This window comes from Gallinula chloropus (assembly GCF_964237585.1).
Source record: "Gallinula chloropus genome assembly, chromosome: 18".
Taxonomy (NCBI): domain Eukaryota; kingdom Metazoa; phylum Chordata; class Aves; order Gruiformes; family Rallidae; genus Gallinula; species Gallinula chloropus.
Window position 1 is genome coordinate 6,329,120 of NC_140103.1, and position 27,700 is coordinate 6,356,819.

Below are 27,700 nucleotides of genomic sequence, written 5' to 3' on the forward strand. Positions count from 1 at the left end.
AGTGCGTGATTTCAGGCATCGAGCTAGCACAGTTACTCTGCCCTCTGAATAAGAGTTGGTTTGTGTTTCACTGTCTCAGACCATGGGCAAGCTTGCTTCACATCCGCCCATTACATACTATGTGACATAGCCAACATTGTTTTCGTTGTAAAACTGAAAAGCTGAGCTATGCATGGCAGGAGTTCTTTAAAAAGGGCAATTATGCCAAAGGAAACACAGGGAGCAGAATATTTTGCAGGGTTCTCTGCTCCCACCAATTCCGCTTTGTTATGAAAGAGTCCCTTAAAAATTGTTCCTTCTCTCTTGCCATAAGGTTCATTTGCAAAAATATTCAGCCTTAGTGCAGAAGGGATCACTTACAGCATCATCGGTGATTCTCTGTGGGTCTTGATGATACATAGTTCATTAGGAATGTGTGCAAAAGAGAGTGCGACCATCAATGGCAAGTGCAGGAAGAGTTTTAGAAGTAAAGATAATTACCTGAATTGGATTATGGTTGTGCCAGAAAACACTGCAAACCACAAATGATAAGTGCTGTCTTATCCTCGACTGATTTACCCTTTAGAGTGATGTTGGGGAGTAACTCTAGTGATTATCTGATGTAGTAAGTCTGAGTGTCAACAATTTACGATTTATGCCACCAGTATTATTACATGGAACTTCTACAAGGTAGATGTGTAATAAGAAAATATTTTCCTCTCTTTTTTTTTCTTGTTATAGGATGGAAGAGACACCAGTCTGAAAAACTGTTCCACTGTGGACTTTGCCTTGTCTGCTAGAATGTTCCTTATGAATGCTTCTCCTTTGGTAGCTCTTCAGACGAAATGGGAGTCCTTTGGACCAGCAAGGAATTGTAGATACCCTGTTTGCTTCTCTGAATCTGAAGGGGACGTCACTAGAACCTCTGTGAGTGCAAAAGTTCAGATGATCATAAACAACCTGCAAAGTCAAGAGTCTCCCCTGGGTATGAACAATGAGTATGATTGTATTATGCAGAAGAAACAAAAGGGAGAAAAGGGCACTAGTAACAGAGTCACATCGAGCACCGCGTTGCTACAGAAGCATCCTCAGTATACCAAGTGTGGTTGCCCTGCTGATTCAGATGACACTGAAGTGGAGGAGAACGTGGGCTTTGGGACTCTTTTGCTTGATTCTGATAGCGACGATTCTGTTGACCGAGGGATAGAGGAAGCCATTCAAGAATACTTGAAAGCAAAAAGCAAAAGTGACCAGCCCTGTCAAAGGAATGCAGAGTGTTCAGAAAATGTAAGCAGAGAGAAAAGGCTCAAGAGGGAATTCTCCCAGGACAAAGTGGCTAGTAACCTTCTCCCGGTGAAGTTTAATGCTGAGATGCTCTCTGAAGAGTACCTGTCTGACCACCTTGGAATTGGTAAAAGGCTACAGCCTGCTTCCCCTCAGAGCATCAGTAGCGATGACTCTTTTGAACAGAGCATACAGGCTGAAATAGTGCAGTTCTTGAATGAGAAGAAGCAGCAAGAAATTAGTAAATGTGTGATCGGGGAAGATAAAAAAGATTCCCATGTGAGAGCTGTCCTTAAATGCAACAAAGAAGCAACAAACAAAAGCTGTGGTGCTATAAAGCAAGGTTGTAATGCGCTCCTCTTGAGACACCATCCCAAGCTACAGAAAACCAGCACGCAGTCCAAGTGTTTGCAGTCTAAAATCAAAGAAGAGCCTAGCGATTTCAGGCAGGTGAACCAAGCCTACCTAGAAATGGCCACTGCCAGCCAGCAGCCCTGGTTAGTGGAGCAAAATGAAGAAAGTGGAGCTAATTACTGGGAGACGAGGGGAGCGCTTACGAACGAGAGCATGCACACATCTGACTCGAGTAGCGATGATGGTATTGAAGAAGCCATCCAGCTTTACCAGCTGGAGAAAATCAGGAAAGAGGCAGGGCATGCAGCTGACTGTGTCCCTTTGCAGCGGGAACAGTTCGATATAAAGGGTATGGCAGACATTTCTGCAAGCCTGACGATTAGCTCCACAAAAAGTGCCTCACCAGAAATCCATAAAAGCCCTATAAGCAACAAGAGAAAAGACATTAATTCTAAGTCAACGGAGTTAGAAAGCACCAGCAATGAATTCAACAAGCTGTTTAAACCACTGAAAAAAGCCAGGCATTTTGCACCTCCAGAAAACAAGATTGCTGCTTGTGAGCTCACGTTGCAGGCCTCTTGCAGAGCAGATACATCTGCAGAACTCATGTGCGCGGAAGCTATCCTTGATATTTCCAAAACAATCATGCCATCCCAAATGGGAAGTGACAACAAATCCCTAGCTGCAGACTCCTTCTTTTCTCCCCAGCTTCTCTCATCCTCCCGTTGTGAAAGCGACAGCAGCCTTGTGGACAGCGATGACAGTATAGAGCAAGAAATCAGAGCTTTTTTGGCTCTGAAAGCACAGTCAGAAAGCCTTGGAACAAAGCCTCCCAGCCTGTCACACTCAATCCAGATGCCTTTGCCTTCTGATCAGAACAGCCTCACCAGTACCCTCGAGCCTTCTCTTCCCAAAACACTGAAGCTATCACTGACTCGTAAAAGGAGACTTAAAAGGGAAGGCAGAATAGCGAAACAAGGTGTGTCAAAACCACCTGAACAGCTGGAGACAGGACTTTTCCAGCCAGGTAACTATCCAAAATTTCCTCTGCTCCAAGAGCAGTGTGCCCTGAGCAATCCTGCAGAGCTCTGTGGTGCTCAAAAGGTCAGTAGTAAAGAGATCAGGCAGCAGCAAATGATGTCTTCCAAATTGCCTGGATCTGATGGCAGATGTGTGGCCTTGGACTCTGCAAACCCTTTTATGCAGGTTCAGAGTAGCACGAGTAAGCTCATGAAAAATACCCTCCAACCTCAAGAGCGGGATGGTTCAGATGATGAGAGCAGTTCCCTGGATAGTGATGAGGACCTTGATAGTGCTATCAAGGACCTTCTACGGTCTAAGAGGAAATTAAAGAAGAAGTCCAAGGATCAGAAATCTCAATGCAAGAAGAGAGTCAGATTTAATGAGACAGAAACTCAGCTGCAAGATGAATTGAGTAGCCTCCAAGAAAGTGAGTGGAAATGTAAAAATCCCATGCTGCTGAAAAGCTGCCTTTCAAAACCTAGAAAAGCTGTGAAGGAAAATGCAATCAGAAATCCTCCAGACAACATAAATGTCAAACCTACCAACGAAAAACAAGAAACGGTGAAGAACTCAGAGTGCAACTTACAGCTTAAAAAAGGGCATAAACCGAAACCAGTTTCAAACCAGAATAACCTGCGATTAGCTAAAAATAGAAAAAGTACTTTCACAGCTGTGTCAGACGCTGATGACAGCAGTTCAGTGGACAGTGATGACAGCATTGAACAAGAAATTAGGAAGTTCTTGGCAGAAAAGGCTAAAGACTCTGCAAGCAATTCAGAGACACAGAAAGATGATGCAACTCTGGACCTATTGAGAGTGACCAAACAAACTGCTAATAAAGGAAAAGCAAAGCAACAGCCGGTTGAAAATGAGACTGACATCAGGCTGGGCCAGAGTAAAAAGACTGAGGTATCTCAGCAAACTGATGAGTCAAAGAACTCTCAGAGAGCAGAAGGGAAAAGTGCAATGTTATCTGGCAGTGGGAAATCTGCTTCCGCTGCAGAGAATGTTAATTTTCATACTACTGGTCAGTCAAAAGCTAAGCAAGGAGCAGGGGGTGTTAAAGGTGTTGCTGGTGGGGAGTTGTCTGGAAATGCAACAGGTAAAAAGGATGTCCCTAATACAAAGCCCATGCAGAAAGTGCTTCCAACTAAACCCAGCAAAAATGCAGGTTGTAAAGTACAGAAAGTAATTGATGCCAAGCCTAGATCTAAAAGAAAGAATACCTTTCACCTGAAAATATCAAGTAAATTTATTGCAGGTCTGAAATATGCTCGGGACAGGAAGAAATCCATGCTTTTGAACAAAAGGCAGAAAGCAGAGCGTTTGCTTGCCCAGAGCAGTGCAGTGGGGGCAGAGGCAGCTCCCCAGGCTATGGACATACCTAACCAGGAAAGAGGATCCCCCTTGCCAAAAGGCGAGTTCAGTGGGGAGAGCACAAGAGCAATAAAAGAATCCACTTCTCCTCAGAAGCTCACTGTGGAAGTGTCAAGCCCCAATGTAGCAGAAACCTGTGAAAGACTGGAGGCTGCTCCTCTGTGTGTCGGAGAGGAAGCAGAGAGCCACAGAGAGGTTAATGCTTCAGGAAACCAGTCAGATTCACGCTCAGGTCTCCCCTTGCAGGAGCAGAGTGCAGCAGCAGAACAAGTAGATAAGGTTTGCAGAGGAATACCCAGAGTTGAGAACACCCAGATGTGCATCAAGGAAGGAGATATCCACAAAGACACCTGGGCTGATTCAAATGCAGGTCCCCCACGCCCTGAACACAGTGTGGCAGTGATAAAAGCAGATAAAGTTAGCAGAGACACGTTGCAGCAGAGTATATGTGTGTGCAGTGAGGGAGAGGATAACCAGCAGGACAGCAGAACAGATCCCTGTTCAGATTGCCCACTGCAGGAGCTAAATGTGACAGCAGTAGCAGTGGATAAAACTAGTGGAGGAGCATGTACAAATAACAGTATGCACACAGGCATTGAGAAGGAAAAAGTTACCTGCCAGGACAGTGACAGACAGGAAGAAGTTCAGGGGTCCAGCTCCACTTTGGAAGGCAAAATACCTGTCCAGCAGAACAGGGACACTGCTTGTGAAGTGGACCAAGGGCAGGAAGTTTTAAACACAACCTGTGCAAAATTTGCTGATGCTCCTGCAGGGGACTGCCCAGATTCCCCCTTGAAAAGAAAGGTTTCAAATATGTAAGTACACTTTAGGGTTTTTTTACAGTAACCAGACTTTTTAGAAAATATAATTACCTTGATAAAACTTGAGACAGTGGGAGATGCTGAATCTGTATATCATATACACACTAATGTGAAAAAAAGCTTCTATTTAACAGGGATGTCATGGATAAACATACATAGTTTTTGTAGAATTTTGTAAATTATTTAAAGTGCTCTAAGGAAATATTTTTTATAATAATTTTTAGGGCTTGCATTACTACAGGATGCTGTAGTTACTGTAGATAAGATACTGATCACGCTTTAAATTATGAGGCCTCTAATCATATAGGAAAAGGAAACATGTTTGTGCACAGAATACATCTGGCAGTTAGGAGATCCTAGGAAAGCATGGCATTTGATAGCACTGCTATGCTTTGGAAGCAGATTATCTGACACCTCTTGACATTCGAGCTGCCTTAGGACAATCCCATGTAGTGGTTTGATACCACTCAGGTCTATAAACTTGAGGGCTGTTGGGTGAGTTCACCAAGCAGAATTCAACACAGCTCTAGGTGTGGGGATCCATCCTGGAAGATACAAATGCAAATTCAAGTAAACAAAGTGGATCTCTCTCTCTCTGCTGAAAGTCCCTTTCCAATCCCAGCAGCCTCCCCGAGCAGGGGATTCCAAGCACCGCTTGAGAAGAGTGAAGGTGTCTGTTCAGACAACACAATTTCTGTGGATTTCACTAAATTTGTTGGGCCTGCAAGGCTGAAACAATCCCTTGGTATTCTCCAGACTCGATGCCCTGCAGTGACCCAGGGGTGGCTTTTGGTTTCGGAATGAACTTCACTGAATCGAGTGCCCTTACGTTCCTTTCCAAAGGCGGTTTCTAAACTGTTACTGTTTCTGTGAACTTCATTTTCATTGACAACTTCTGTGCAATAGAACCAAGCTAGATTTCCTCTAGGGAAGTCCCTAATGTAAATGCCAAGGATATCTTCAGCACTGTTCTTTCATACTGGTAGTGCTTTCTCTGCCTCAGTTTCCAGCAGTTGGAATAAAGCAATTTTTCACTATTACCTTTCTATTTGTACTAACTTTAAATGGGATTGAAGTAGCATGTACATATCACAAAAAGGAAGGGAAAAAAGAGCACCCCTGTGCTGGTTTCTCTGAAAAAAATGAAACAAGTGTGAATTTAACCTGTTGGCTGTGAGTTTTGTTGGGTTTTTTTTTTTCATTTGTGTGTAGTGAAGTCCTTCCAGTAGTTTGTCCTTACATCTTGTCCCTGTGAATTGATCTGATACTCTCTTTATCTAGTTTTTACAAAACTTCTCTCAGCCAAAGCACCACTCAGTACCACTTTGTGTCTCAGTCATTCAGCAGTCTTCCTGGAGGCTGGAGATGGAGCAAAAGCAGTCAAGAACGGATCCAGTATCACGTGGTATATCCCTGGTGTGATGACATTTGCAGAGTATTGGCAAACTTTGGCATAGCATAGAGTAGAACAAGTACCTGTGGCATGTAGAGAAATAAACAACATCCTTTGTGTGTGTCTATACTGTTGTGTGGTTACATTTTAAACATGTTTTTAGTGGTCACTAGACATTTCTTACTCTCCAGCCACCTTTTTATAGTCCTTGGATGGGTTGGTTGGTTGATTTAAGAGATCAGTGTGCTAGATCATCTCGTTTTTGTGGTAGGAGACCTTGGAAAAGTGTTTTTTAACTTAGCTCACGTGCCTGCAGTCAGTCTACACAGGCATATATTTTTCTCTGCCTTGATTCAGTTGCAGGATTCAGGCCTTTTGTTTGGAGTAGGTAAATAGGCTGGTATTTTAAAATAGAAGTTTTCAGAGTACCTTGCTTTAAAAGGATTAAACTGTATGCTTCATTTGAATAGAGATGATGGAAGCACTATATATTGTTTGTATAAAATAAGCTGAATGTTTCTCCTCAAAGTTTTCAGTAAATCAACATTAAGACTTAAAAGGTGTCTCGTGCCCCTGTCGATGTGTCTGTGTTCTCAGTGCTACTTGTGACCCGATTCACTTTCATTTAGGATGCAATTCCCATTACCTTGTGCTTTAAATAAAAGCTAATTTCAAACAGCACTTTTTAAAATTGATAAACTTGATTTGTATATAGGAAATGGTGCACATTGATAAGTTTATAATGTTTAATAAATGGGGTTCAGACCCTGGACCATGAAACCAGAGTGCTCCTATGGTTTGTGTCATCTTCACTGAGCAGTATCTTTGTGTTACCTTTTTTTTACCTCTTGACTGGAGTCCAGAGATGCAATTAGCTTGTGCCAGTGATGTCTGTGAGTAAAGGATGTCACCCTTGAAGATGATAACAGCGCTTGCATTAGCTGAAGCTGGGAAGAGGGTCTCTGTTCACCACCTGCTCTTGCTTCTGGCCCCCTGTGGCCTTCAGCCACCCACTGCCTGAGCCTGTGCTCTCCTGTGCCAATAGCATGCTTCCTTGTGACGCTGAAACACAGCCCAGGTCCTTGAAGATGTGGCTGTCTAAGGGAGTGTTGTTCTTAATAACAAAAAAATTAAGAAGGAGAATCTACCAAGTGCACAGGAGAAAACTGCTGTGGGTATTCTGAGTGGTGAGAATAGTTCTCTTGTCATCTTAGCAAAAAACAAACAGCAGGTTTCTTTTCCTGTGTTTGTGGTCAAGAAGTGGAAGCTGCCCTCATGCTTGCCTCTCTCTGTTAGCAGCAAAAGGTTTAGCAAATGGCATTCCTTGGCTCTGAGGCAGAGTTTAGCTGGTGTGACCTGGGATTCGGTTGGAAAGCACTTGGGGTGTCCCTAAATGGCATCCTCTGTAGCACAGCTCCTGCAGCATCTGGGATTAGCTCAGGATCCTTTCACCCTGCTGTTGAAGACTGCTATGACTTTGGTAGCCCTTGGTGGTGCAAGGATGGGATGAATGTGCTTTCTTGCTTGCAGGGGACGTCGTGACAACCAGCACAGAGGTTCTGCTAGAAGCCAAGGAGACCCTGAGCTAGTTCTCAGGGTGGGAGGGAAGGAAGATTGCTGGGGGGGGGGTTTAAGCCATCCTGTTGCTGTTGGTGTTTCTGTACCAGTACAACCCTCCTACCACAAAGTCCTCATAGTAATTTGGTCTCAGCAAGTGATTTTTTTCTCAGAGTTTGTCCCAGAACTGTTGCTGACTTGCCAAGAAGGAGGAAGCACCCACACGGGACGTGGGTCTTGAAATCTCTGGAGTTGGTGCTGCAGCCGTAAGAAGGGTGGCACAGCTCCACTGACAGTATCAGCACTCTGGTTACAGTCCTCATCACTCACTCAGAAGTCTGGTGTCTTGGAGCAATAAGAAACTGCTCTTGCACATCACAGATTAAAGGCTGAACAGCTGAGGAGTAGAAAGATTGTACTGAGTGAGAATAAATTCATGAGCAAGAATAAATGCATGAGCAAGTGCCCCACGTGTGCCATACCAAGTTTGGGACCACAGTATAGATCTCTTGAGGTTGAATCTTGATAGATACAGTACAAAAAACATTTTCTCTATCCACTTATACTGACCAGAGAGTCAGCACAGACTCTGCAGCCCTCCTGGCCCTTCCAGCTCTCCAGTGACAGCTTTGGTCGGCGCCAGGACCATTATTTCAACCCTCCCAGACAATCATTTCATCCTTTTTCTGTTGCAGTAGATACATGCATGGAACTGTGAACTCAGGTCTACTCAAGCATGTAAAGAAATTTGGGGGTTTCTAAATGTGTGCTGCTTTATGTTTTGTTTTAAAATGCCCAACAATTTTGATTTTTTTTTCCAGTCAGCACAAAACGTGTTAATTTGGATGTTAAGTTATTAAACTACTCAGTGTATTTTATTACAGCTCCTGGTAAGTTAAAGCATCCTGACTGTGATTAAAGTGTATGCTTTTCAATTTTTCAAACCTTGCAGTTTGTCTTGGTTTGATAGTGCAGCCTCACATTATTTTATCCCCAAACTTTATCTGTCAATGTCGTTTTCAAAATCCAGAGTAGAAAGAGACTTTTGGGTAGATTCTCTGCAATAAAACGTGCCATCTTGAGGATGATATTTTGAATTTGTGTGGCATCTCAGGACACAGTGGGTGTGAGGGTGGTGTAAGGTATAGCACATGCAAAATGGTTCAGAGGAGCTGGTTTAGGCTCGAGAATAAAAAGGGAAGAAATTAAGGCAAGGATGAAAAGAAGTGGGTGTGTAGATGAGGTATGAAAACAGGTGGGAAAACACAGTGACAAAAGCCACTGAATTCCTATTTTTAAGAGGCTGTTTTCTGCCTGAATTATTCCACCCACAGGAAGATCTTGGGTAAAAATACACGTAAAATTGTCACAACTGTTTATACTAATTCAGCACTTTATGTTATTTTTCATTTCAGGAAAAGAAAGGGAAGTTCTGAGAAGCTGGAGGTATCTAGAGTCTAATAGAAGAGTAACAGCAAATGGTAGAGGGTTGCTTATTTATTTTCATAAGTTAAATAGTTTCAAAGTTAACTTTTCAGGCCCGTTTCTGCTTAGTATATTGACTTGTTCCAGTGTATTGATGTGGTTTCAGCCAAGGTTTAATTAACCAGCTGTTCCTCTCTTTGAAATAACCAAACGCACTGCGGTGGAAGCTGGAATTGTTTGGTAGATGTGGTTGAAACCTTGCTGGCAGGTCCAGAAACATGTAGGGGTTTGAAAGTTTAAAAATAAAGCCCAAGTACACCCCTGAGCAGCTTTGGACTTCAGATTTTTGCTCAGCAACATTATTAGCTGAACAGAATGCCTCTGCCTCCCAAGTGTGTTTAAATAAATTGCCTTGTCACAGTTCTTGAGCAGCTTATAAGGCTATTCAAACATTGTAAGTTAAATGTATAGTTTAATATATGTTAAACATATGTTAACTTATAAGTTAAACATACAGTTTATAAGACTATTTAAACACAAACAGGGAGTATTTCTAACATGTGAAGAGCATCATTTTGCAGTGGTGCCTGGACATACCGCTACACTCTGGGGTTTAATTTCAATTTTTTAGCAAATTTTTAATTAAATTTTTAGCAAATAGCCATTCTACTCATTTTTAACATACACTATCAGTATGTTTTATCTGTAAGGTAGGATCGTTTCTCATCCATAAACAGGCAGACTAATTTCTCTCCAAGACTCACTTCTAAGCCAAATGTGCTAAGGTGTTCCTGTTAAAGTGTCGCTACAATAAAACTTAAGAAAAAGTTTTCTTCTTAGTTGTCTTTATTTGAATAATTTCTTAAAACATTGTAGTTTTGAGAGGTAAGAAAGTTTCTACAAGGAATCCAGAGGTTTACTGAATACATGTGGTTTGGTTATTCATTACGTGGTAGAGAAACAGTTTAATTTTGAGTTGTGGGGTACATGAGCCAAGAGTTTAGAGGATCAGTAGTGACAGAAAAGGTTAAGGGAATATATGTAATCTATATTGTTCTAATATTGCTAATAGTGTGAGGCACAGGTCTTAACCCGCTGGTGCTTAGCATGCCATGTGAATTATTTATCCTGACAATCTATACAGCTTTATTCTTTACAGCACTGACAACTGTGGCATCCCAGGGCTGTGTGCAGGAGAGAGAACCGGATGGCACAGGGAGTGGGGGGTGACTGTAACAGAAACCAGCCTTATTCTCAATGAAATAGCTGCTCAGTGAGGTTACAGGCGACACTGCAAGGGTGTAGTGCCTCCTGTCCTGCTTTCAGACGAGGTGTAGCGACAGAGGTAAGGTCAGTGCTGCCGTTTGCTTGCTGATGGGGGCTTTTTTGGGGTTACGTTGGGGTTTTATCTTGGCAGCCAGCAGTGAACTGTTCCATACTGCCACAGTGACTGCTGCAGACCTAGCAGTGCGATGGGCCGCTTGCGTTGTAGCTGGGATGGAAGTTGAGGTGGTCATAGGCGGTGATGAAGTTGTCCGGGCCGGTGACGCGGCTCTTCTCCAGGGCGGTGTTGAGCCCGTTGTTCCTGTACATGCCACACTGTGCCAGCCTGTTGGAAAACGCGTGCGAGGTGACGTGGAAACAGGTCTGTGAGAGCGAGAAAAGGCGGAGGAAAAGGTTTTCAGTGCCAACATCAGTAGCACCTGCAGTGCCAGAGCTCGGATGCAGGGAGATGGGCACTTCACCTGCCTCGGGAAGTGGTTGCCAGGGCAGCTGCAGAGGCCAAAACTCAGACGCTGGCTCTGAAACCCCCTCTGTCACCCCATGTCTGTACCTACCGGCACTTCGTGCACCGTGGGGGCTTTGCTGCCGTAGGCCTGGTTGGTGGTCCGGTACAGGGGATGAGGCTCCAGCTTCCTGCGAGGGGAGAACACAGGTAGGAGCGGGGTGAGGGCTCGGCAGGGCTCAAGGGGCCGAGGGGGTGATTCAGCGGGGCGGGGGCCGCGCTCACCCGTAGCCACGGAAGCAGGCAGGCTGCTGGAAGCGGCCGGGCAGGCCGGGGCTGGTGCGGTACCAGTCGCTGGTGCGGGGTCCGGGGCTGTCCGCGCCCGCCGGCTGGGACATGCTGGACGGGACAGAGCAGCAGGGCCGCGCGTTGCCGTGCGACGGGACGCGGCGGGCCCGCAGCGATCGCTCCGCCCCGGGCCCGCCGGAAGCGGAAGGCTCCGCTGACCTGACCTTCATCCTCCTCCCCCTGCTCCTGCTCGCCCTGCTCGGAGGATGGCGGTGCCGCGGCTCCTGCGGGCAGGTGAGCGGGCTGCACCCAGTCCAGCCGTGCCCGGCCCGCCTCGCCTCTCCCGTCTGACCCCCCTGTTTCTCTCCCCGCAGCAGCCCCGCGGCTCTACAGCAACATACCGGCCCTGGCCCCGGCCCCGGCGGCGGTCCAGCCCCGCGGTAAGTGCTGCCCCCAGGAGAGGGGAGGGGGTCCCCCGAGCCGGGCCCGGCACCCCTGGCACTGCCTCACCTGCGGCCGGGCCGTGAGCGATGTCCGTGCTGGCATCGCCAAGCCCTTGTTGCACGCGAGTGGACACGGGCACAGCGAGGGCCTCCTGCCCGCCCCGGCTCATCCCCGCAACCGCGGTGCTGATGGGTCTTTTTCCTTCTCTCAGCAGAGGATGACAAGCTGCTGTCCGAGCCTCTCAGCCACCCCGACTACTTCAACGTGAAGGAGCTCTTCTCCTTGAAAGATCTCTTTGATGCTCGGGTGCACCTGGGGCACAAAAAGGGATGTCGCCATAGGTGAGTGACCCTGTTTTGTGATCCAGCGCTCGTTGAGATCAGGAGTGTTTCCCTAGACCATGTTGGGCTGGAAGTGCCCACACAGATGTACATTTCCTATGGGTACAGCTACTGCCCTGCAGAAGTGCAGGGACTGCACTCGGTGCAGGCACTAAGTGGGGGGTCAGCCCTGCACCCTGAGCCCAGCTGGGACAAGAGGTCCCTGCAGAGAGCACCTCTGCTTCCAGCTGGGACTTGGGGTGTCAGAAGGCTTCTGTGGAACCACCCAGATGCAGCCCCTCCCTGTGTCCCCTCCGTTGCCTTCCCCCTGTTCCTGCAGGTTCATGGAGCCCTACATCTTTGGCTGCCGCCTGGATCAGGACATCATCGACTTGGATCAGACGATGAAGCACCTCCAGCTGGCCCTCAACTTCACCGCCCACATCGCCTACCGCAAGGGCATCATCCTCTTCGTCAGCCGCAAGCGCCAGTTCTGCCACCTGATCGAGACCATGGCACAGGAGTGTGGGGAATATGCCCACACCCGTTACTGGCAGGGCGGCCTGCTCACCAATGCCCACATCCAGTTTGGGTCCGGCGTCCGTCTGCCTGACCTGATCGTCTTCCTCAGCAGCCTCAACAATGTCTTTGAGCCCCACGTGGCCATCCGGGATGCTGCCAAGATGAACATCCCCACGGTGGGCGTGGTGGACACGAACTGCAACCCCTGCTTGATCACCTACCCCGTCCCTGGGAACGACGACAGCCCCACCGCCATGGAGCTCTACTGCAAGCTCTTCAAGATGACCATCATCCGTGCCAAGGAAAAGAGGCGACAAACCGAGGTCTTCAGTGAGCTGTGGAGAAAAGCGGAGGGCAAATAGATCCCTAGAGACTGGCTTGGCTGTGTCCAGCAGCTTGGTGATGGGCATCCTGCTGCACACTCATGGGTGCTGCAGGACCGACCCAGCACCCAGAGCACCAAGCTTTTGGCAGAGCTGGGCTGGTTGTGGAAGGGAGCCACTCCAGCTCTGCTGATCCACAGATTATCAACTGTGGTGGGTCTCAAAAACCAATGTGGAGCAATGCAAGGAGACATGGAGCCAGGCCAGGCCCAGCTCTGGTCTTTGTGTTGTCTCTGTTGCAAGGAGGCACCTCTGTTCTGTGGCCTTCCTGTTCCTGAGCTTGTGATCTCACCTGAAACCACCTGTGTCTCATACCCCTTCCTGACACAGCAAATAAAGGGCCCTGTGAACCTTCTCCTTTCTTTGCCTCTGGAATGAAGGGTGCAGGGGGCTCTGGCAAATGTTTACAGTTCCCTCAATAAGTTTGTGGACACTAAGCTGGGAGGAAGTGTTGATCTGCCTGAGGGTAGGGAGGCTCTTCAGAGGGACCTGAACAGGCTGAATCAATGGGCTGAGACTAGTGGGATGAGGTTCAACAAAGCCAACTGCAGCGTCCTGCACATAGGACATAACAACCCCATGTAGTGCTACAGGCTTGGGGAAGAGTTGGAAAGCTGCCTGGTGCAGAAGGACCTGGGGGTGTTGATTGACTGCAGGCTGTATATGAGCCAGCAGTGTGCCCAGGTGGCCAAGAAGGCCAGCAGCATCTTGACTTGTCTCAGAAACAGCGTGGCCAGCAGGTCCAGGGATGTGATTGTTTCCCAGAGCTCAGCATTGGTGAGGCTGCACCTCAAGTGCTGGGTTCAGGTTTGGGCACCTTGCTACAAGAAAGACACTGAGGTCCTGGAGTGTGTCCAGAGAAGGGCAGCCAGGCTGGGGAAGGGGCTGGAGAGCAAACCTTCCTAGGAGTGGCTGAGGATGCTGGGGGTGTTCAGCCTGGAGGAAGCTGAGGGGAGACCCTATCACTGCCTACAGTGACCTGACAGGGGGGTGTAGAGAGGTGGGGACTGGTCTCCTCACCCAAGTGACAGGTGATGGGAATGGCCTCAAGCTGCACCAGAGCAGGTTCAGATCAGACATCGGGAAAAAGGCCTTCGCTGGAAGGGTTATCCGGCGCTGGGACAGGCTGCCCAGGGAGGGGGTTGGGTCACCTCCCTGAACGTGTTCAACAGGCGGGCAGACGAGGTGCTCAGGGACGTGAGTTAGTGGAGGGTGGGTAGGGTTGGGCTCGATGGTCTATAAGCTCTTTTCCAACCTTGTGGTTCTGAATCTCCCTGTTGGAGTTCTTAGCGCAGTCCAGCAGCGCTGGGAGTCAGGCCCAGCGCGGGGCGGGGGTCGGGCCGGGCGTCCGGTGTCCCGGGCGGCTCCGGGCCCGGCAGCCGCCGCTCCCTGCTCTGCGTCCTCCTGCCCAGCGAGGGGAGCCCGCGAGAACGAACGCGCTGCGCGGATTGACCCCGCGGCGCTTCCGTCCGCCCGCCCTATATAAGCGCAGCGCGGGCACGCTGCTGCCTCTTTGGCGCCGGGCGAGCGGCGTGGTGGGAGCGTTGTCCCTACAGGCGGCAGGACAGGCCTCGCCTCTGCCGCGCTCCGCCCTGGCGGGGCGAAGGGAGGCTCCGCGCCGTACCCCCCGCCGGCTGCTCTCCCTGCCTGCCCCTTCCCGCGCCATGCTGCGGCGAGGCTTCTCCACGGCGAGCCCCGGCGGCGGCCGGCTCCGCGGCTGCGCTTCCCCGCCCCGCGGCTGAGCGAGGGGAGGCCGCGGACCGGCGGAACCCCGTGTGCAGGGGGAGGACGGCGCGGCAGGAGGTACGGAGGGGTTTCCTGTGTCCAGCCCGCCAGGCGCTGGTCTTACTGGTCTTACTGGCTTGGGGGACCCCTGGGAGACTCGGGCGTTAGTCCCCGGCCTTGCCTGTGCCCCCTCCCCAGGCGGGCGCAGCCGGGAGGACCCCGCAGTCCCGGCTGTGGCCGTGGGCCCTTGGGGTGGGGAGCGGCTCGGGGCGCCCCGAGACCCCCCGAGGGTCTTGGAAACAACGAGGAATGTGCTGGGGTGGGGGTAAATGAGGCCAAGGGGTGCGCTTCCAGTGAAGGGGGGGGACGGGATGGAGGGCTGCCACCCTCTCCGGTTTTGAGGGCAAAGTCCTTAAAGGTTTGAGTAACTAAAGTGAATGTGTCCAACGGATATTATTTTTTTAACGTTCTGATTTTCTGGGAGATGGTGCTGTTTGCAGAGCTGTTATGCAGCCAGCTAAGCTCTGCCGTTTGTTATTAACAGTGTTCTCTCTTGTATTCCTCTCTTCAGCCTGGCAGAAGGCACGGGGTGTTGTGGAAAAGATTCCTGGCCTTGAAAAATCCAGGGTAAGTGGTGCATAGTACAGAGGCTGTCCATCCAAGAAAGTTTCAGGCACCTTTATTCCCTAAGCTACGTTTAGTAGCTACACATGCACCAAGTAGCGCTACTTCCTGAGTAGGTGATGTGTTCTTCTTTTGCAGGTACCTATAACTCGCCTTTTTTAGTCTTTGTGGGCTATTGTTTAATTTTGAACCTGCCACAGGCGTTGCAGGGGTGGCTGCTGTGTCATCTTTGTGTCATTAGGTGGCAGAGAGAGACAGGCTATGTTCTACGCTCGCTTGCTCTGGAACCCGTGAGCACTCAGAGTGATTGATAGCCTGACATTGTTTTGGTGGGTAGGCTGGCTAATAGAAGACCCTTAGGAAACTACACCTTCCCTATTATTTATTTAATTGTGACATCTGTATGTAATGGGATAGAAAGGTGTCCTGTCTGACCTGCAGTGGAAAGGCTGTGCAGAGCTTTCTGATTACTTGGCCTTGGCAGCAGTAGGATCCAGTCGATGCATCGACTTGTATTAAAGAAAAAGGAGTTACAATAATCCATCTAAAGCCATATAGCGAGTTGGTGACATCACTGTGAGCATGTCCAGGGAATGATGTGCTGGCACCCTGTTCCTGTTTTGTCCAAGAGTAAAAATACACCTGCACTATGCATTTATTTCTTTAGCTTCCTCCCTTTACGGGGCCTTTCAAATCTCTGTGTCAGTGAAATAGCAATCGTATAACTGGGCTTTGAAGAGTGCCTAAATACATGAAATAAGTGCTGTCTACATCTCTCTTTCAGAGCAAGTGGTGTGATGTGGCAGACCCGGGAGCTCTCAAAGACCTGAGGTGAGCAGGAGTGGATGTGAGTTCCCTGTGCAGTAGCTCCATGCCCCAGCTCGTGTTGCAGATGTGGCTGTAGTGTCACGTTTGTGTCATTAGGTGGCAGAAAGGAAAAGGCAATGTCTCTGCTGGTGCTCTGAAACCTGTGAGCACTTGGAAGTGACAAGCAACCTGACAATTATTTCCTTTCCTGGTTTGTGGGTTTTTTTCCTTTAATGTTGATCTTAAATCATAAAGGAAGGACAGCTGTGGAGGGATGGAGTGCAGAAACTGTCCCTGTCCTCCAGTGTGACAGTCATTTTCATAATGAATACCTTGTTCCCATGACCTCTAAGAGATGTGACTGACTTTTGTGCTGTCACATCCTATGTTTTAGAAGTAAAACATATTTTTTTCACTTATATGCTATGCTAAAAGTTAATTCAGGTTTCTTATTTTGTTACTGTTATGGAGGAATGGCAAACTCCAGTATTCTTTACTCCAGTAGTCCTGAGTCCTTGAAGATTTGCTCTCCTGACATGTTAATGTCACTTGGGATCAGAGATGAAGGGGCTTCCTGTGCCTGAAACTTGTAACTGCTCAGGGATGAGTAGCTTGAGATTGTTTCCATGTTCTTTAGGACAGAAAGAAGTGACAGCATTCTATTCTCTTCCTTCAGCCATCCTTTATGGCCTGCAAGACATCCTTGCTGACAAGGATGGTCTGTGAAAGGGCCCCTCTTTGTGTTTGGCAGGGCTTTGCACTATGTAGTTACCAAGAACTGCAGCTGGGAGTGGAGGAGATGAGGGAAGCTGGCACTGAAGCCAAAGTATTGGCATGATGCAGAAATTTGGTGTATGGAGAAAATTGCAACCTGTTCCCAACACAATGAAACACTCAGTCAACACCATCTTCACTTCCAAGTGTGGTGGGTAAGTTTGACCAGAAGGTACAATCACACAGCTTTGTAATCATGTTGGTGGGGAAAAGTGGGCAGAGAAACAACCAAACCAACCATTCCCTCCCCAAAAAACCTCTAAACTGAAGATCTTTCTCTTTTTACAGTTACTTTTGAGAACTGGAGTTCTGGAACTTGCTTCAAGTGTCAAAGGTAGGTATTGTGTCATCACCCAAAAACATGCTGAACCTCAGCATGTCACCAAACAGTTGGTGTCTGGGTAGAAGTCCTTGGGTTGGCCCATCTTGTTCTTATTTCTTGTGGGACATGGACAAATAAAATGCTACCAGTGAATACTGGTAGAAAAAAAATCCCTTCAGATTCAGTGTGTTTTTCTTCTTTCTTGCTGATAAATCTCTACTTTAGGTGGAACTCTTCATCTGTTCTGCTACTGCAGTCATTTTTGTAAGAAATACCAATCTTCTGATAGCAAGTGTGTTTTTATGGGCAGCTGCCAGTCAGAACAAGTCACTTCTGTTGAGAGCTTACACTGACATGTATCTCAGAGTGCCTGAGGTGACCAAACCTGCTCTTGTACTGCAGCAGGCTGGCACAGTGCTGCTGAAAAAAAGCTTGTGTTGTGGATGTGCAAGTTAGTGAGATTGTGTCTCATAATGAACAAAGAAAGGAAAAGAGAGCAGCAATCCAAGCAAAAAAGTAATGCCAAAAGGTGAAGTCTTAAAGTCAGTTCCCTCTGACCTGGCTTTCAAGTCACTGGGGCACTGGAATACTTTGTCCCACTTCCCCAGACAAGATCTGTCTCCCTCGTGCCTGATGCTCTAGCTGCTGGCACAGCACAGCCAAAAGCAAAAATAAAGTTGAGCATGATGTGATTTCTAGCTGTTTTCTGCTGTGTTGGTGTGTGCTGGCAGGATGGCAAAGGAGCCTGACTCTGCAAGGCAGGGAGCTGCTGGGGAGCAGAGGCACCAGAGTGTCTGTCCTAAGCTCCTTGTGTCACTGCACTCCAGGTGATGGGGATGAGTCTCTGCTGCACTGGTGTTACTAAAACAAGGTGAGAGAAGCTGGGGTGACACGTAGGTAGCCTTGTGAAACTCTGGCTTCCCAGTGACTTAACAGCTTGGCAAAACCTGGCAGTGCTGAATGGTGGAAAATGTCCTTGTTAAATGGGTGTTACGAGGGCCAAAGGTGCCATTAACTGAGCTGGAAGCTGCTGGCTGCAAAATGAGCCATTTAATTGGGAAAAGTCACTGCCTGCCTGTGCTGGCTTTGGGTAGAATGCTAATAAGGTTGTTGGGGATACAGTTCTGCAGAGAGGCATGCCTGAAGATGTGACTCTTCTATTTAAATTTCCTGACTCCTCTTTAATCTGAAATACATATTTGATTTTTTTTTTCCCCAGACTTGCCTCACACCACAGGCCCTGTGAGGGCAGCCAGTGCCTGACGAGTCTCCTGTTAGAACTGTACTGCAGGAGGCATAGGATGGCTAGTAAAATTCTAACAGCATTTGCTGCTAGCCATCTTCCTGAGACTGAGCAGCAATCCCAGGCTGTGACTGTTGCTTTATTGAAAGAATTCCCTGGCTTTCAGCTATGGAAAAAGGGAAAATTCCCTATTAAAGTGGTTCTGAGAGAAATGAGAAAATCTTTCTGCACCTTAGTGTAGCCCTTCACCATTTGGAGCTGGTTTATGTCATGCCTGGGAATGCTGGAATAAGCCCAGCTTTTCTTTGCAGTATTAATATCTTGTCTCTGCACTGACATCAGCAAACTTGCCTTTGATTTTTAGGGAGCCTCAGAGTCCAACTTATTTTGCCCGTGTATTTGTAGCACCCCAAGTAATACTGATTTTTTATTTTTTTAAACATTTAAGACATTTATTTGTGGATATGGGAACTGGGATGGTTTTTAACTTCAACCAACAGAAGGGGAGGAGCCTTGCTGCTTACCTCCACCTCACATAGCAGGAACCTGCTACACTGCTGAAGCAGCAACATCTGGTGAGCTCAGACTGTCAGTCTTCAGTGTCTGGTTCTTCCTCTCTTTTTCCAGCTATAACATGGGAAATGGGAGACAGCCTGAGTGTCATTTCTCTCCCGTGTTGCCACGTAAATCAAATGGTTCAGCACGTGTGTGGAAACACTTGTGCTTTTTATCAGTGATGAAGAGAATCTCAGTGCTCTGGGGGTGAGTCAGAAGTGATTCCTGGGAGCGTTTCCTGCTGCTCCTGGGGGATGTGGATTAATAACACGGGAACGTGACGGTTCCTGGCAGGAGAGTCTTTATTTGAGTACAGCTGTCTTGGCTACTTCTGTAAAGTACAGGAGCTGTCACCAAACTTCATCTTTCATCACAAATACTTCAAGAGATTCTGATACTTAAGGTTATGCAGCTATAAGCAAGGATGATGGTGGGTTTCCTCTTTCCTAGGTGGTCACCTGCTGCTTTATCTAAGGCTGCTGTTGGGGAAGGGAGCAGTGGGGATGGAGGGTGGCAGGAATGCTAATTTCTGGACAGAATTTACTACTAAACTTCAAAAAACAGAGGGCAGGGTGAAAAATGGCTTTTCTGAAGCTATGAGGAGAAGCTTTGGCACAGTTGTTAGGTAGGTTCCTTTTCCTAATAGCAGAAAAACCCCTAATTTGCCAGTGGAGCTGGTTGCCATGGGAATGCAGGATGATAAAGGAGGAGCTGGTGGAGACTCAACCACCCGATGCCAGATTCCAGTCCTCACCTCTGCCCTCCACCACCCGCTCCGTGCAGGTGGCCTGCAGAGTGTTTGTCCCCAGCGAAGGGTGACTCAGGGGACTGAACAACCCTCCACCCTTCAGACACAGAAACCTTACAAACACCCAGCCTTACCACACATGAGTTACACTGGGAAGCCAGCTCCTCCCTGGGCACCGAGCTCCGCTGGCTCCACGCTGGGTTTAGAGCAGTGTTGACACTGAAGCATTCCCTCCATAAATAACAGTGAGAGGTAATGATGAGCCTATGGAACTAATAGAGGGAAACACTGATACCTCTCCTCCAAAGGGCTCATAAATTTGCAGCTGTGACACTACCAATGGCTTCACAGGCCCTATAGACTGTCAGATGTGGGGGTTTTTCTCTTTGTGATTGTACCTCAGGTATATGCTCCACCGAGCAGCTGTTGGCAGGAGCACTGGCATATGGCTCATCAGCAGGAACATGGCTGTGCTGGGAACCAAGCAAGCCTGGGGTAGTTCATGTAAACCCTTCCTCTCTCTACCCGTACTTTTAAAAGGTTGCTGTGATTGAGCATTTAAAGGAAATAAAACTATAGTTACAGACCTGGTAGTCTTGAAACCTGCTGAAAGCTTGCCTGGGAGTTTGGTTTAATAACCAGAGAAGCACTGGATTAGTCTGGTATTAATCTTGAACCTCTGCAGTGCAAGCCCAGCTTCATTTTAGGGGAATTAAACAGAGAGGTTGGCTTAACCCTGCTCTGAGTGTGGTGGGAAGTAACACACAGAGTGCCTGGGTCAGGATCGGTGGTGGTGTAGCCCTTTTCCTTTAAGCTGTTCTTGGCCTTGGATCCTCCCAAAGCCGATCCAGGGGAGGGAATGGCCTGTGAGGCCCATTTCAGACTGTGAGCAGGAGCCTCGCTCGAGCCATCGCATCGCTTGGCTGGGGTCAGGCACTTAAAAAAGGAATGAAAGAATTGCCAGGATTCTCCGCTGTGGAACAGGCAGCTTATCTGCTTCCTAGGGTACAGCTGGATCTGATGGCAGGTGACTCAGACACTTAAGGAGAGGCTTTTGTATAGGGAAATCTACCTTTTCCTCCTTTTCAGATCACAAGCAAGCTGGTACTTAGAGGCTGCTGTTTGCTATTGATGTACTGGTGTGATTCACGTAAAAGCTATTTATTTACATCAGAGACCTTCATCAAAAGGAGATGTGACAAGTACAGCAGGAATGATTCGCTCTCATCTCTCTGCGCTGCTTTCCTCTTAATCAAGAAACAGTTGGATGCATCCAGCTGGGCTCTGCTCCCTCCCGTGGCGCTTTCCCTGCCATCAGCTTCCCCCAAGGCTGCCGAGCCCGGCTCCTGTCCCAGCTCTGCCTCACGCTCTCGCCGACTATCGATGATCCTGCTGGGCGGTGGAAGTCATGACGCTTGGTTTTTCCATGAAGGAGAAGTGGCTGCAGCTATGCTGAACTCCCTGTGCAGGGGGGTGTTTCTTCCTGGAGGGGAGAGGATGGAGCAACAGGCCTTCGACCCTTGGACTTCACTCCCAAGATGTGCAGGTTCTTAAACACCAGGGCCGTGCTTCCCCCGTTAGGAATATTTGGTGTTGGAGATCTTCTTCCAGAGCAAGGTCTTGAGGTTGTTCAGCACAAGGGAGTGGTGGACTTCCATCTGGCTGGCCAGGCCGCTGAGGGTCATGCAAGTTCGGAGCTGCTTCTGCAGCTCTTCCTTCAGCTCCAGCGGCGCTCCGGACAGCAGGTAGTCCTGCAGCAACCCGCAGACCTTGGCCAGGTTGGGCTGCACCACGTCGCTTTTGCACTGCTTCATCAGCTTGTCGCACGTCGCCGTGCAGTCCTTCCCGTAGGTGCAGTCCACGTTCTGCTCACAGTGACGCCCTTTGAGGAAGCCTCTGATTGTCATCTCCGTGGCCACCTGCCTCAGGTTGACCATTTTGAAGTCGTACTTGTCGTTGTAGCCCACGTTCTTGACGCTGGCCTCGCAGATGTAGAAGTTCCCGTAGGTCCCGTGGAAGATCTCCTCCACGAACTCCAGCAGGCCGATGGCGATCTTCGCCCGCCGGGGCCACGCTGGGGCAAACCACTGGTGGATGATTTGGTGGATGACTGAAGGCAGCAGGGACTGGAGGAAAGGGGGGACGTCCACTCCATAGAGGGAGGTGTGGGGGATCTTCTCAGTGACGTACAGGTCCCCGCAGTGCCCCAGCAGCTTGGAAGTGTGCTCTTTCTCGTGCAAGGAGAGCGTGAGAAGAAACTCATTGAGCTGAAGTAGCGCCCAGATGGATTTGGCCTCTGCTAAAGACACTTTCCCATCCCGATTCACATCTGCCATGGCGATGATCCGGCTCACCAGGGCTGCGAGAGAAGGCTGGTCCCCCAGGTTGGACTGTGAACAGAGTAAGAAGTGGCATCAGACCCTCACAGCTCTCTGTCCGGGCTTCATCTCACAAAACCAAACTGGGGAAGCAGGGAACTGACTTTGGGAGAGGAGGAAACAGCCACCATGCTCAAGCAAATTCAGTGCCATACCACAGTGTGTGGTTGGATGGATTCAGCTCCAGCTGGGAGGAAGCTTTTGAGAGCAAAGGTTGGGCAATGCTGCCGTCCCACCGCTGCAGCAGAAGCCCTGCACAGGAGTAACTGGTGCTGGCACTGCCAGGGCCACCCATGGACTTGTGGAGAAGCTCTGCCCAGTTCAACTGCCACCCACAGCCATGGTACAGCTGCTACAGGCTTACAATAAGAATTCCTGTGTGGGGATGGAGAGGTTTTGGCTACTCCAGTACATGCTCTGCAGTGACTGGTAAGCAGCCCCATCCAGCAGCCAGCAGCTGGTGGGGCAGGGTGGGCCAAAGGAGCTCTCCTTTCAGGGAAGGGAAGATGCATCTCGTCTTTCTGAATCACAGGTGGCATCCCAGGCCCACAGGTCCCAGAGGAACCCTCCCCACTGACCTTCAGGAAGTTCAGGAGCATTTCTTTGAACTCATCCATCGATGTCCCTCGTGTTGGTTTGTCAAAGAGGACCACGTCCCTCCTGGGTACAGAGTCTGGGTGGCTGTCTGCCTTCAAGGCTTCTTCGATGCCACATTTGATGATCACCTCCCTCTCCCTCCAGAGCCCACTGTAAACCTATTGCAAAGGAGAGGAGCCACTACAGACAGGAGGAAAGCACCAGCACCTGCAGAGAACTGGTTCCTGGTTTGGTTCAGGAACCAGGGACAGGGTGAGGAGCAGACATGGGGTGGGTGGAGGACATTTCCCAGGCTCAATGCCTGCACCCATCCCTAGCTGTGGGCTGGTAGGGCACAGACCTACCTGCTGGGTGGGAGAGGAGGAGAGGCAGCGCTGGAAGAGGAGGCTGCGCTCCTCACACAGGTCTTTGCACGTGGAGCCAGAAATTATTCCCTTCTTGTACTGGTCACACTGGGAAGGGGAAGGCAGAGAGAGAAGTTCAGCGGGGGCAGCTGCCCAAATGCCTGAAGAAGGCTGACAGATCCCACAGCTTGAGATCTAGAGCAAGCACATGAGCTGGGGGCATGTGAACCCCCCTTGGCCTCCCATGCTGCTGCCAACCCTGCACCCATCACCCCCTGTGCCCAAAGTCCTCACCCCCCCCAACCCAACCCATTCGTACAAGCAGCTTGGTCAGGAGCTGGAGGTCTCCCAGCAGCTATGCAGCAGCTTTACAGTAAGGACACAACAGCCTCAGGGCTGGAAACAGAAGCTGCAGAGATTTGCTGCATCTTTTCCTTTTTTTTCCCCCCATTGTAGACAAGAATTAACCCTTGGCCCTGCTCACAGGGGCCAGACACAGCATCCTAAACCCCCAGCTCAGGGCAGGAATTAGTGCCTGAAACCCTGTGGTCAGAGTCAGGCAGAAAATCAAATTAACCGATCGTGGCTGTTGTTATGGCAATTCCTGCCTCCCTCCTCTGCTGGAGGATGGATGAACAGCCTGGGGCTCCTCGCCTGGGCTGGGTGGGAGGCATGCTTCCCTGCTGTGGGGTACAGACAGCCAACCTGGGGGAGCCCCGCTGGGCTGCTGGTCCCGGGGATGCTGTGGGGAGCAGGCTACACCCCACTGCAAACCCCAGGCAGGGGCAAAGTGCACCAAGCCAAGTTCCCACGAAGGGTCTGCTCTTCCTGCAAGCTGGTGCTTTCTTTAGGCCATGCCAGCAGTTACAGAGAGGCACCCACAGACTGCCTGCTGCCCTTTTTGCCTCTGTCTCTGCAGAGCTCAGGGTTGGGGAGGGGATGGGTCTGGCTCGATGCTCTCCCTGCCCACAGATCCTGCCTGGACTTCATCTCCACAGGCATTAATCTGCCTGTCTGCCCGGCCTGCCCTGGCCTGCTTCCCACAGACATCTCATTAAAGGGTTTCACCATCACCCTGGCAGGATAAGGTCACCTCTCCCTCTCTGAGCTCCGCGTGATGCTGGGGACAGCGCTGGGGAAGCAGCTGCCAGGGTGGCTCCTCAGCCCAGCTGCCCCAGTGCTGCCTGCCCAGCTGCAAAGCACTGCACAGGGGCTGGAAATTGGGGGTCCCACAGCCCCTCTCACCCTGGCACCCCCCCAAACCAGGACCAGCACGGCCACGGGGGCCGCTGGCTGCCACTCACAATTATCATCCGGCAGACGTGGCCGCGGCAGAGCTCGGAGTAGGACGAGTAGTGCATGTATGCCACCCAGCTGCCCACGAAGATGCCCAGCCACACCACCAGCAGGTATTTCACTTTGATGCCTGGGAGGCGACTCTGGAAAGGAAGGGAAAGGCTGGTGAAGGCCAGGGTTCTGCACAGGTGGCTGGACAAGGATGGCTTCTTCTATACAAACCGACCTGAGCGCCCACGAGACCTTCAGCCTTTTAAATATATTTTCACCAGTCTATTATGCAACTCCTGCTGCAAGTAGGTCACTTAAAATTCCCTAAAAGCAGGGAAAAAGCTCTGGGCTGCAAGGGGCGGGATGCTGTGCAGCCCTGTGCCCAGAAGCTGCAGCCGCATATGCCTGCTCCTGCCAGTGTGAGGGCAGAGCCTGCAGCCCCAGGGTCCATGGTTGGGGTTGTGAGAGGTTCTACTCCTGCCCAGGGAGACCCTTCTCAGCAGATATCCCCCTTGCAAAGCTCTGTGGGCATGGAGGCTGCCACTGCCAGCTCCAGAGTGGGAGCTGGCGAGTTCCAAGCTGGATAATACTCGGTGCAAACGGCTCGGAGCTCGCAGCATGATTTTCTTTTCCTGGCATCCTTTCTTCCCCTCTGCCCCTGTACCAGCAGTGCTGCTGCCATCTGGCCTCCCCTCAGTATAGGCTGACCTGTATAACACAGTTGAAGATCCCTGGCAGTTCCTAAGGGCAGGGAATTAATCCTTGTGTCAACACCCCATTCCCACCAGTTTCTATAGATAATTCCTGCTTCGCATCAGGCCAGAGAACCCTTGGCCAGTGGCCACCTCCAAACCCCCTCTCTCCTTGCTGAGGAGAGCCCATGGTGTGCTGACAGGATAGGGCTGGATCTGGGGGGATGCGACACCGTCACAACCTGCCAAGGACCCCAGCTTGGGTCTTGTAGCCCAAAACAACTCCCACCTCCAAAACCCCTCCTCCCATGCCCCTCGTTGATGGCCTTAGAGCTGTGCCCCATGGCAGTACCCAGAAGGGATGGAAACTCCTGCCCTCTCGCTGCCCTGGCCCTGACAAACGAGCTTCACAGGACTTGGCAAGGAAGTGTGCAAGTGGGGCTGGCTGCCTTGACACAGCAACATCTTGCATGTTCCCAGAGTTTGGAGCTGGCCACGATGCCCCGTTTGCCTGTCCATCGGTGGCACTGCTAATTAGTGCCTGTTAGAGAACCCAACCACAGCAAGAACTTGGCAGAGACAAAGGATGTGTGGCTGCTCCTTCGAGCTGAAAACCAGCTCAGGTCCCTGAAGGCAAGTACACACCATTGTGACCCACAAGAGCCTCTCTGCAGAGCAGCCCCCCAAAACTGCCCAGTGGCAGGTACACGACACAGAAGACACCCTACCCTATCTATGGACCTCCCACTAGAGACATGTCTTGGGGTGACAAAGCCCTGGAATGTCCAAAATATTCTTTTTTTGCTTATTCATGCCTAGAATCCATCCTGTTCCTGGGACAGAAGCGGGGGTGGGGACAGTGACCCGAGCACAGCATGGGGGGCACTGGCTTCATCATCCCTTTAAATGATGGAAACAAATGTGGAGGTGGGGAGTGCATTGCAACGAGAGGTTCCACTGTTCATACTTTGGATCTACAGCTGGTGCTCAAGTTTCCTGTGGTAGCTCAGGAGACACAGGGGCTTCCCCGCCTGAGGGGTCCCCTGCCCATCAGTCTGCACCAAGAGGTGTTACCTCCTACTTGTATGAGTTAAGGCAGCTCTGGGGGGACCTGGAAGTGACTTAGAGCCAGAGCTGTCTTCAAAGGTGAAATGGACTCAGCACCATCCACACTGCTCCCCTGCAGCACCCTGGGGCCGGTGGTGGGGACTGTGCCATGGCTGGCATGCTCCCAGGGCAGCTTGGTGAGGCTGTCACACCCCTCCCCATGGGGTATCTGCACAGGGGCTACCCCAGCATCCCCCCCACTCTCACTCTGCACCCAGCTTCATTCTCACTGCTAGATTCAATCCCCAGCATACTGACATGGCCCCACACAGCAGTTCCCCAGGTCTTTTGTCTTGGAAGAAGGCAGCCTGAGAGGGTGGCTCAGCAGCCAAAGGCCCCAGGATAGATACCCTGGGAGCAGAGCCACAGCACCCATCTGCTCTGGTGTCCTGGGGACCCACAGAGCCACCCCTCTTAAGGCTTCCCTCAGCCCTGCAATCCCTGCTTTGCCCCTGCTCCTCACCCACCTCCTGCCAGCCTCCTCTACCCCCCTTCCGCATCTCCCTCTTCACCCCTCCAGCATCACCTCTCTGGCCCAGGCCCTTTGCCAGAGTCAGGGCTTCTCATCCCACAGCTGCAGAGAAAACCTCCAAGCCAGCATCCCCAGCCCCATCGCTGACAGGAGCTCGGAGCGCTGAGACAGGTTCCCAGCCCCCACAGCAGCTGAGGGATGTGAAGAGGGAGGTGGTGGGGGGGAAAGAAAAGAGAGGGAAGGAGTCATCGCTGCCCTGCACTGCAGCATCGGCTTCATTCACCGGGGCGGGCTGATGGATGGGGCTGCCCCGGGGCTTCGCGGCCGGCGCGGTTCCCCCGGCAGAGCACCGCGGGTGCGCGGGTTACGCAACCGCCAGCGGCTCCCGGTGCCGGTCCAGGTCCCCCGGTGCCGGTTCCTCGACCCCACAGCTCCTGCCACCGGCTGCCGAGGAAACGGCTGCGGAGCTCCCCTTTGTGCACGGCCGCGGCCGGTACGCGGAGACCGGCATCACCGAGCTCCCCTCGGCCCGGCGCATCCTTCTCCCCCCCCACCTTCCCCGCTCCCGGTACCTGCAGGCCCTTGGAGAGGGGACAGAACAGCACCAGATGCACCAGCCGCCGGATCCTCCGCATGCTGCGGGCACGCCGCGGCCGCGGGCCTCAAGCTGCGGGGGCCATGGCCGGGGCGGCCGCGGCCCCCGCCTCGCCGCCGGGGGCCGAGGAGAAAGCGGTGGGGTGGGCCGCGCCGCACCGCCCGCCCGCACCGCCGCAGCGCTCCCGGCCCGACCGAGCTCGGCGCGGCTCCGCCCGGGCGGCGCGGGGCGGCGCACGCAACTCGCCGCAGCTGCGGGAGGCGGGAGCTGTGAAGCCGCCTGCGATGGGCACAGCTGGGCTCGGCTCGGCTCGGCAAAGCTCCAAACGGATCGACAACCGGTTGCGCGAGTCGGGTTCGGAAGGATCGGGCCCGGAGTGCGCGGGTTGGCGCGGTTCGGCTCAGCACGGGTCGGGTAGGGGCGGTCGGCGAGGAGAGGGTGTGCTCTGCTGGGGTAGGTACGGGTTTAGGCGGGAGGGGACGGGTTGGCCCGGGTCGGGTCGGGAGTGCTCGGGTTGGCCCGGGTCAGGAGGTT

The 27,700-nt window shown here is 50.9% G+C and overlaps 4 protein-coding genes and 1 long non-coding RNA gene across 6 annotated transcripts; 3 read left to right on the forward strand and 2 right to left on the reverse strand.

Annotated features, from left to right (window-relative positions):
* Positions 1-780: 780 nt before the first annotated feature.
* Positions 781-4,836, forward strand: PPP1R26 (protein phosphatase 1 regulatory subunit 26; the record flags this gene model as incomplete). Its single annotated transcript, XM_084272397.1, has 1 exon — positions 781-4,836. One exon carries the CDS (start codon positions 781-783, stop codon positions 4,834-4,836), a length of 4,056 nt encoding a protein of 1,351 aa, XP_084128523.1.
* A 5,203-nt stretch (positions 4,837-10,039) lies between these two features.
* On the reverse strand, positions 10,040-11,403 carry PIERCE1 (piercer of microtubule wall 1). Its single transcript, XM_084272563.1, has 3 exons — positions 11,225-11,403; positions 11,052-11,130; positions 10,040-10,860 (listed from the first exon to the last, which is right to left on the reverse strand). Exons 1-3 carry the CDS (start codon positions 11,335-11,337, stop codon positions 10,675-10,677), a joined length of 378 nt encoding a protein of 125 aa, XP_084128689.1. The 5' UTR covers positions 11,338-11,403; the 3' UTR covers positions 10,040-10,674.
* Positions 11,404-11,491: 88 nt separating this feature from the next.
* Positions 11,492-13,251, forward strand: MRPS2 (mitochondrial ribosomal protein S2; the record flags this gene model as incomplete). 2 transcript variants are annotated; one of them, XM_084272468.1, is made up of 4 exons in its annotated part: positions 11,492-11,521; positions 11,602-11,667; positions 11,886-12,012; positions 12,332-13,251. In XM_084272468.1, the coding sequence occupies 4 exons, from the start codon at positions 11,494-11,496 to the stop codon at positions 12,873-12,875; spliced, it is 765 nt and encodes a 254-aa protein (XP_084128594.1). In that variant the 3' UTR covers positions 12,876-13,251. The 2 variants fall into 2 exon arrangements, with proteins under 2 accessions (XP_084128594.1, XP_084128593.1); XM_084272467.1 differs by having other exon boundaries at positions 11,494-11,521; positions 11,883-12,012.
* Positions 13,252-14,420: 1,169 nt separating this feature from the next.
* On the forward strand, positions 14,421-17,314 carry LOC311198604. Its single transcript, XR_014617706.1, has 5 exons — positions 14,421-14,699; positions 15,193-15,248; positions 16,030-16,076; positions 16,804-16,981; positions 17,115-17,314. It is a non-coding gene; the product is annotated as an uncharacterized lncRNA (long non-coding RNA).
* A 3,957-nt stretch (positions 17,315-21,271) lies between these two features.
* On the reverse strand, positions 21,272-27,206 carry DIPK1B (divergent protein kinase domain 1B; the record flags this gene model as incomplete). The annotated part of the gene is made up of 5 exons (XM_084272506.1): positions 21,272-22,084; positions 22,651-22,827; positions 23,014-23,121; positions 24,318-24,452; positions 27,144-27,206. 5 exons carry the CDS (start codon positions 27,204-27,206, stop codon positions 21,272-21,274), a joined length of 1,296 nt encoding a protein of 431 aa, XP_084128632.1.
* Positions 27,207-27,700: the final 494 nt, after the last annotated feature.

Bases quoted from the DNA above. Each gene is read 5' to 3' on its own strand.
- PIERCE1 (XM_084272563.1), bottom strand. From the start codon at position 11,337: ATGTCCCAGCCGGCGGGCGCGGACAGCCCCGGACCCCGCACCAGCGAC. The intron at 11,131-11,224 runs GTGAGCGCGGCC...CTCCCCTCGCAG, and splicing joins GCCTGCTTCCGTGGCTACGG to GAAGCTGGAGCCTCATCCCC. The intron at 10,861-11,051 runs GTAGGTACAGAC...TCGCTCTCACAG, and splicing joins CCACGGTGCACGAAGTGCCG to ACCTGTTTCCACGTCACCTC.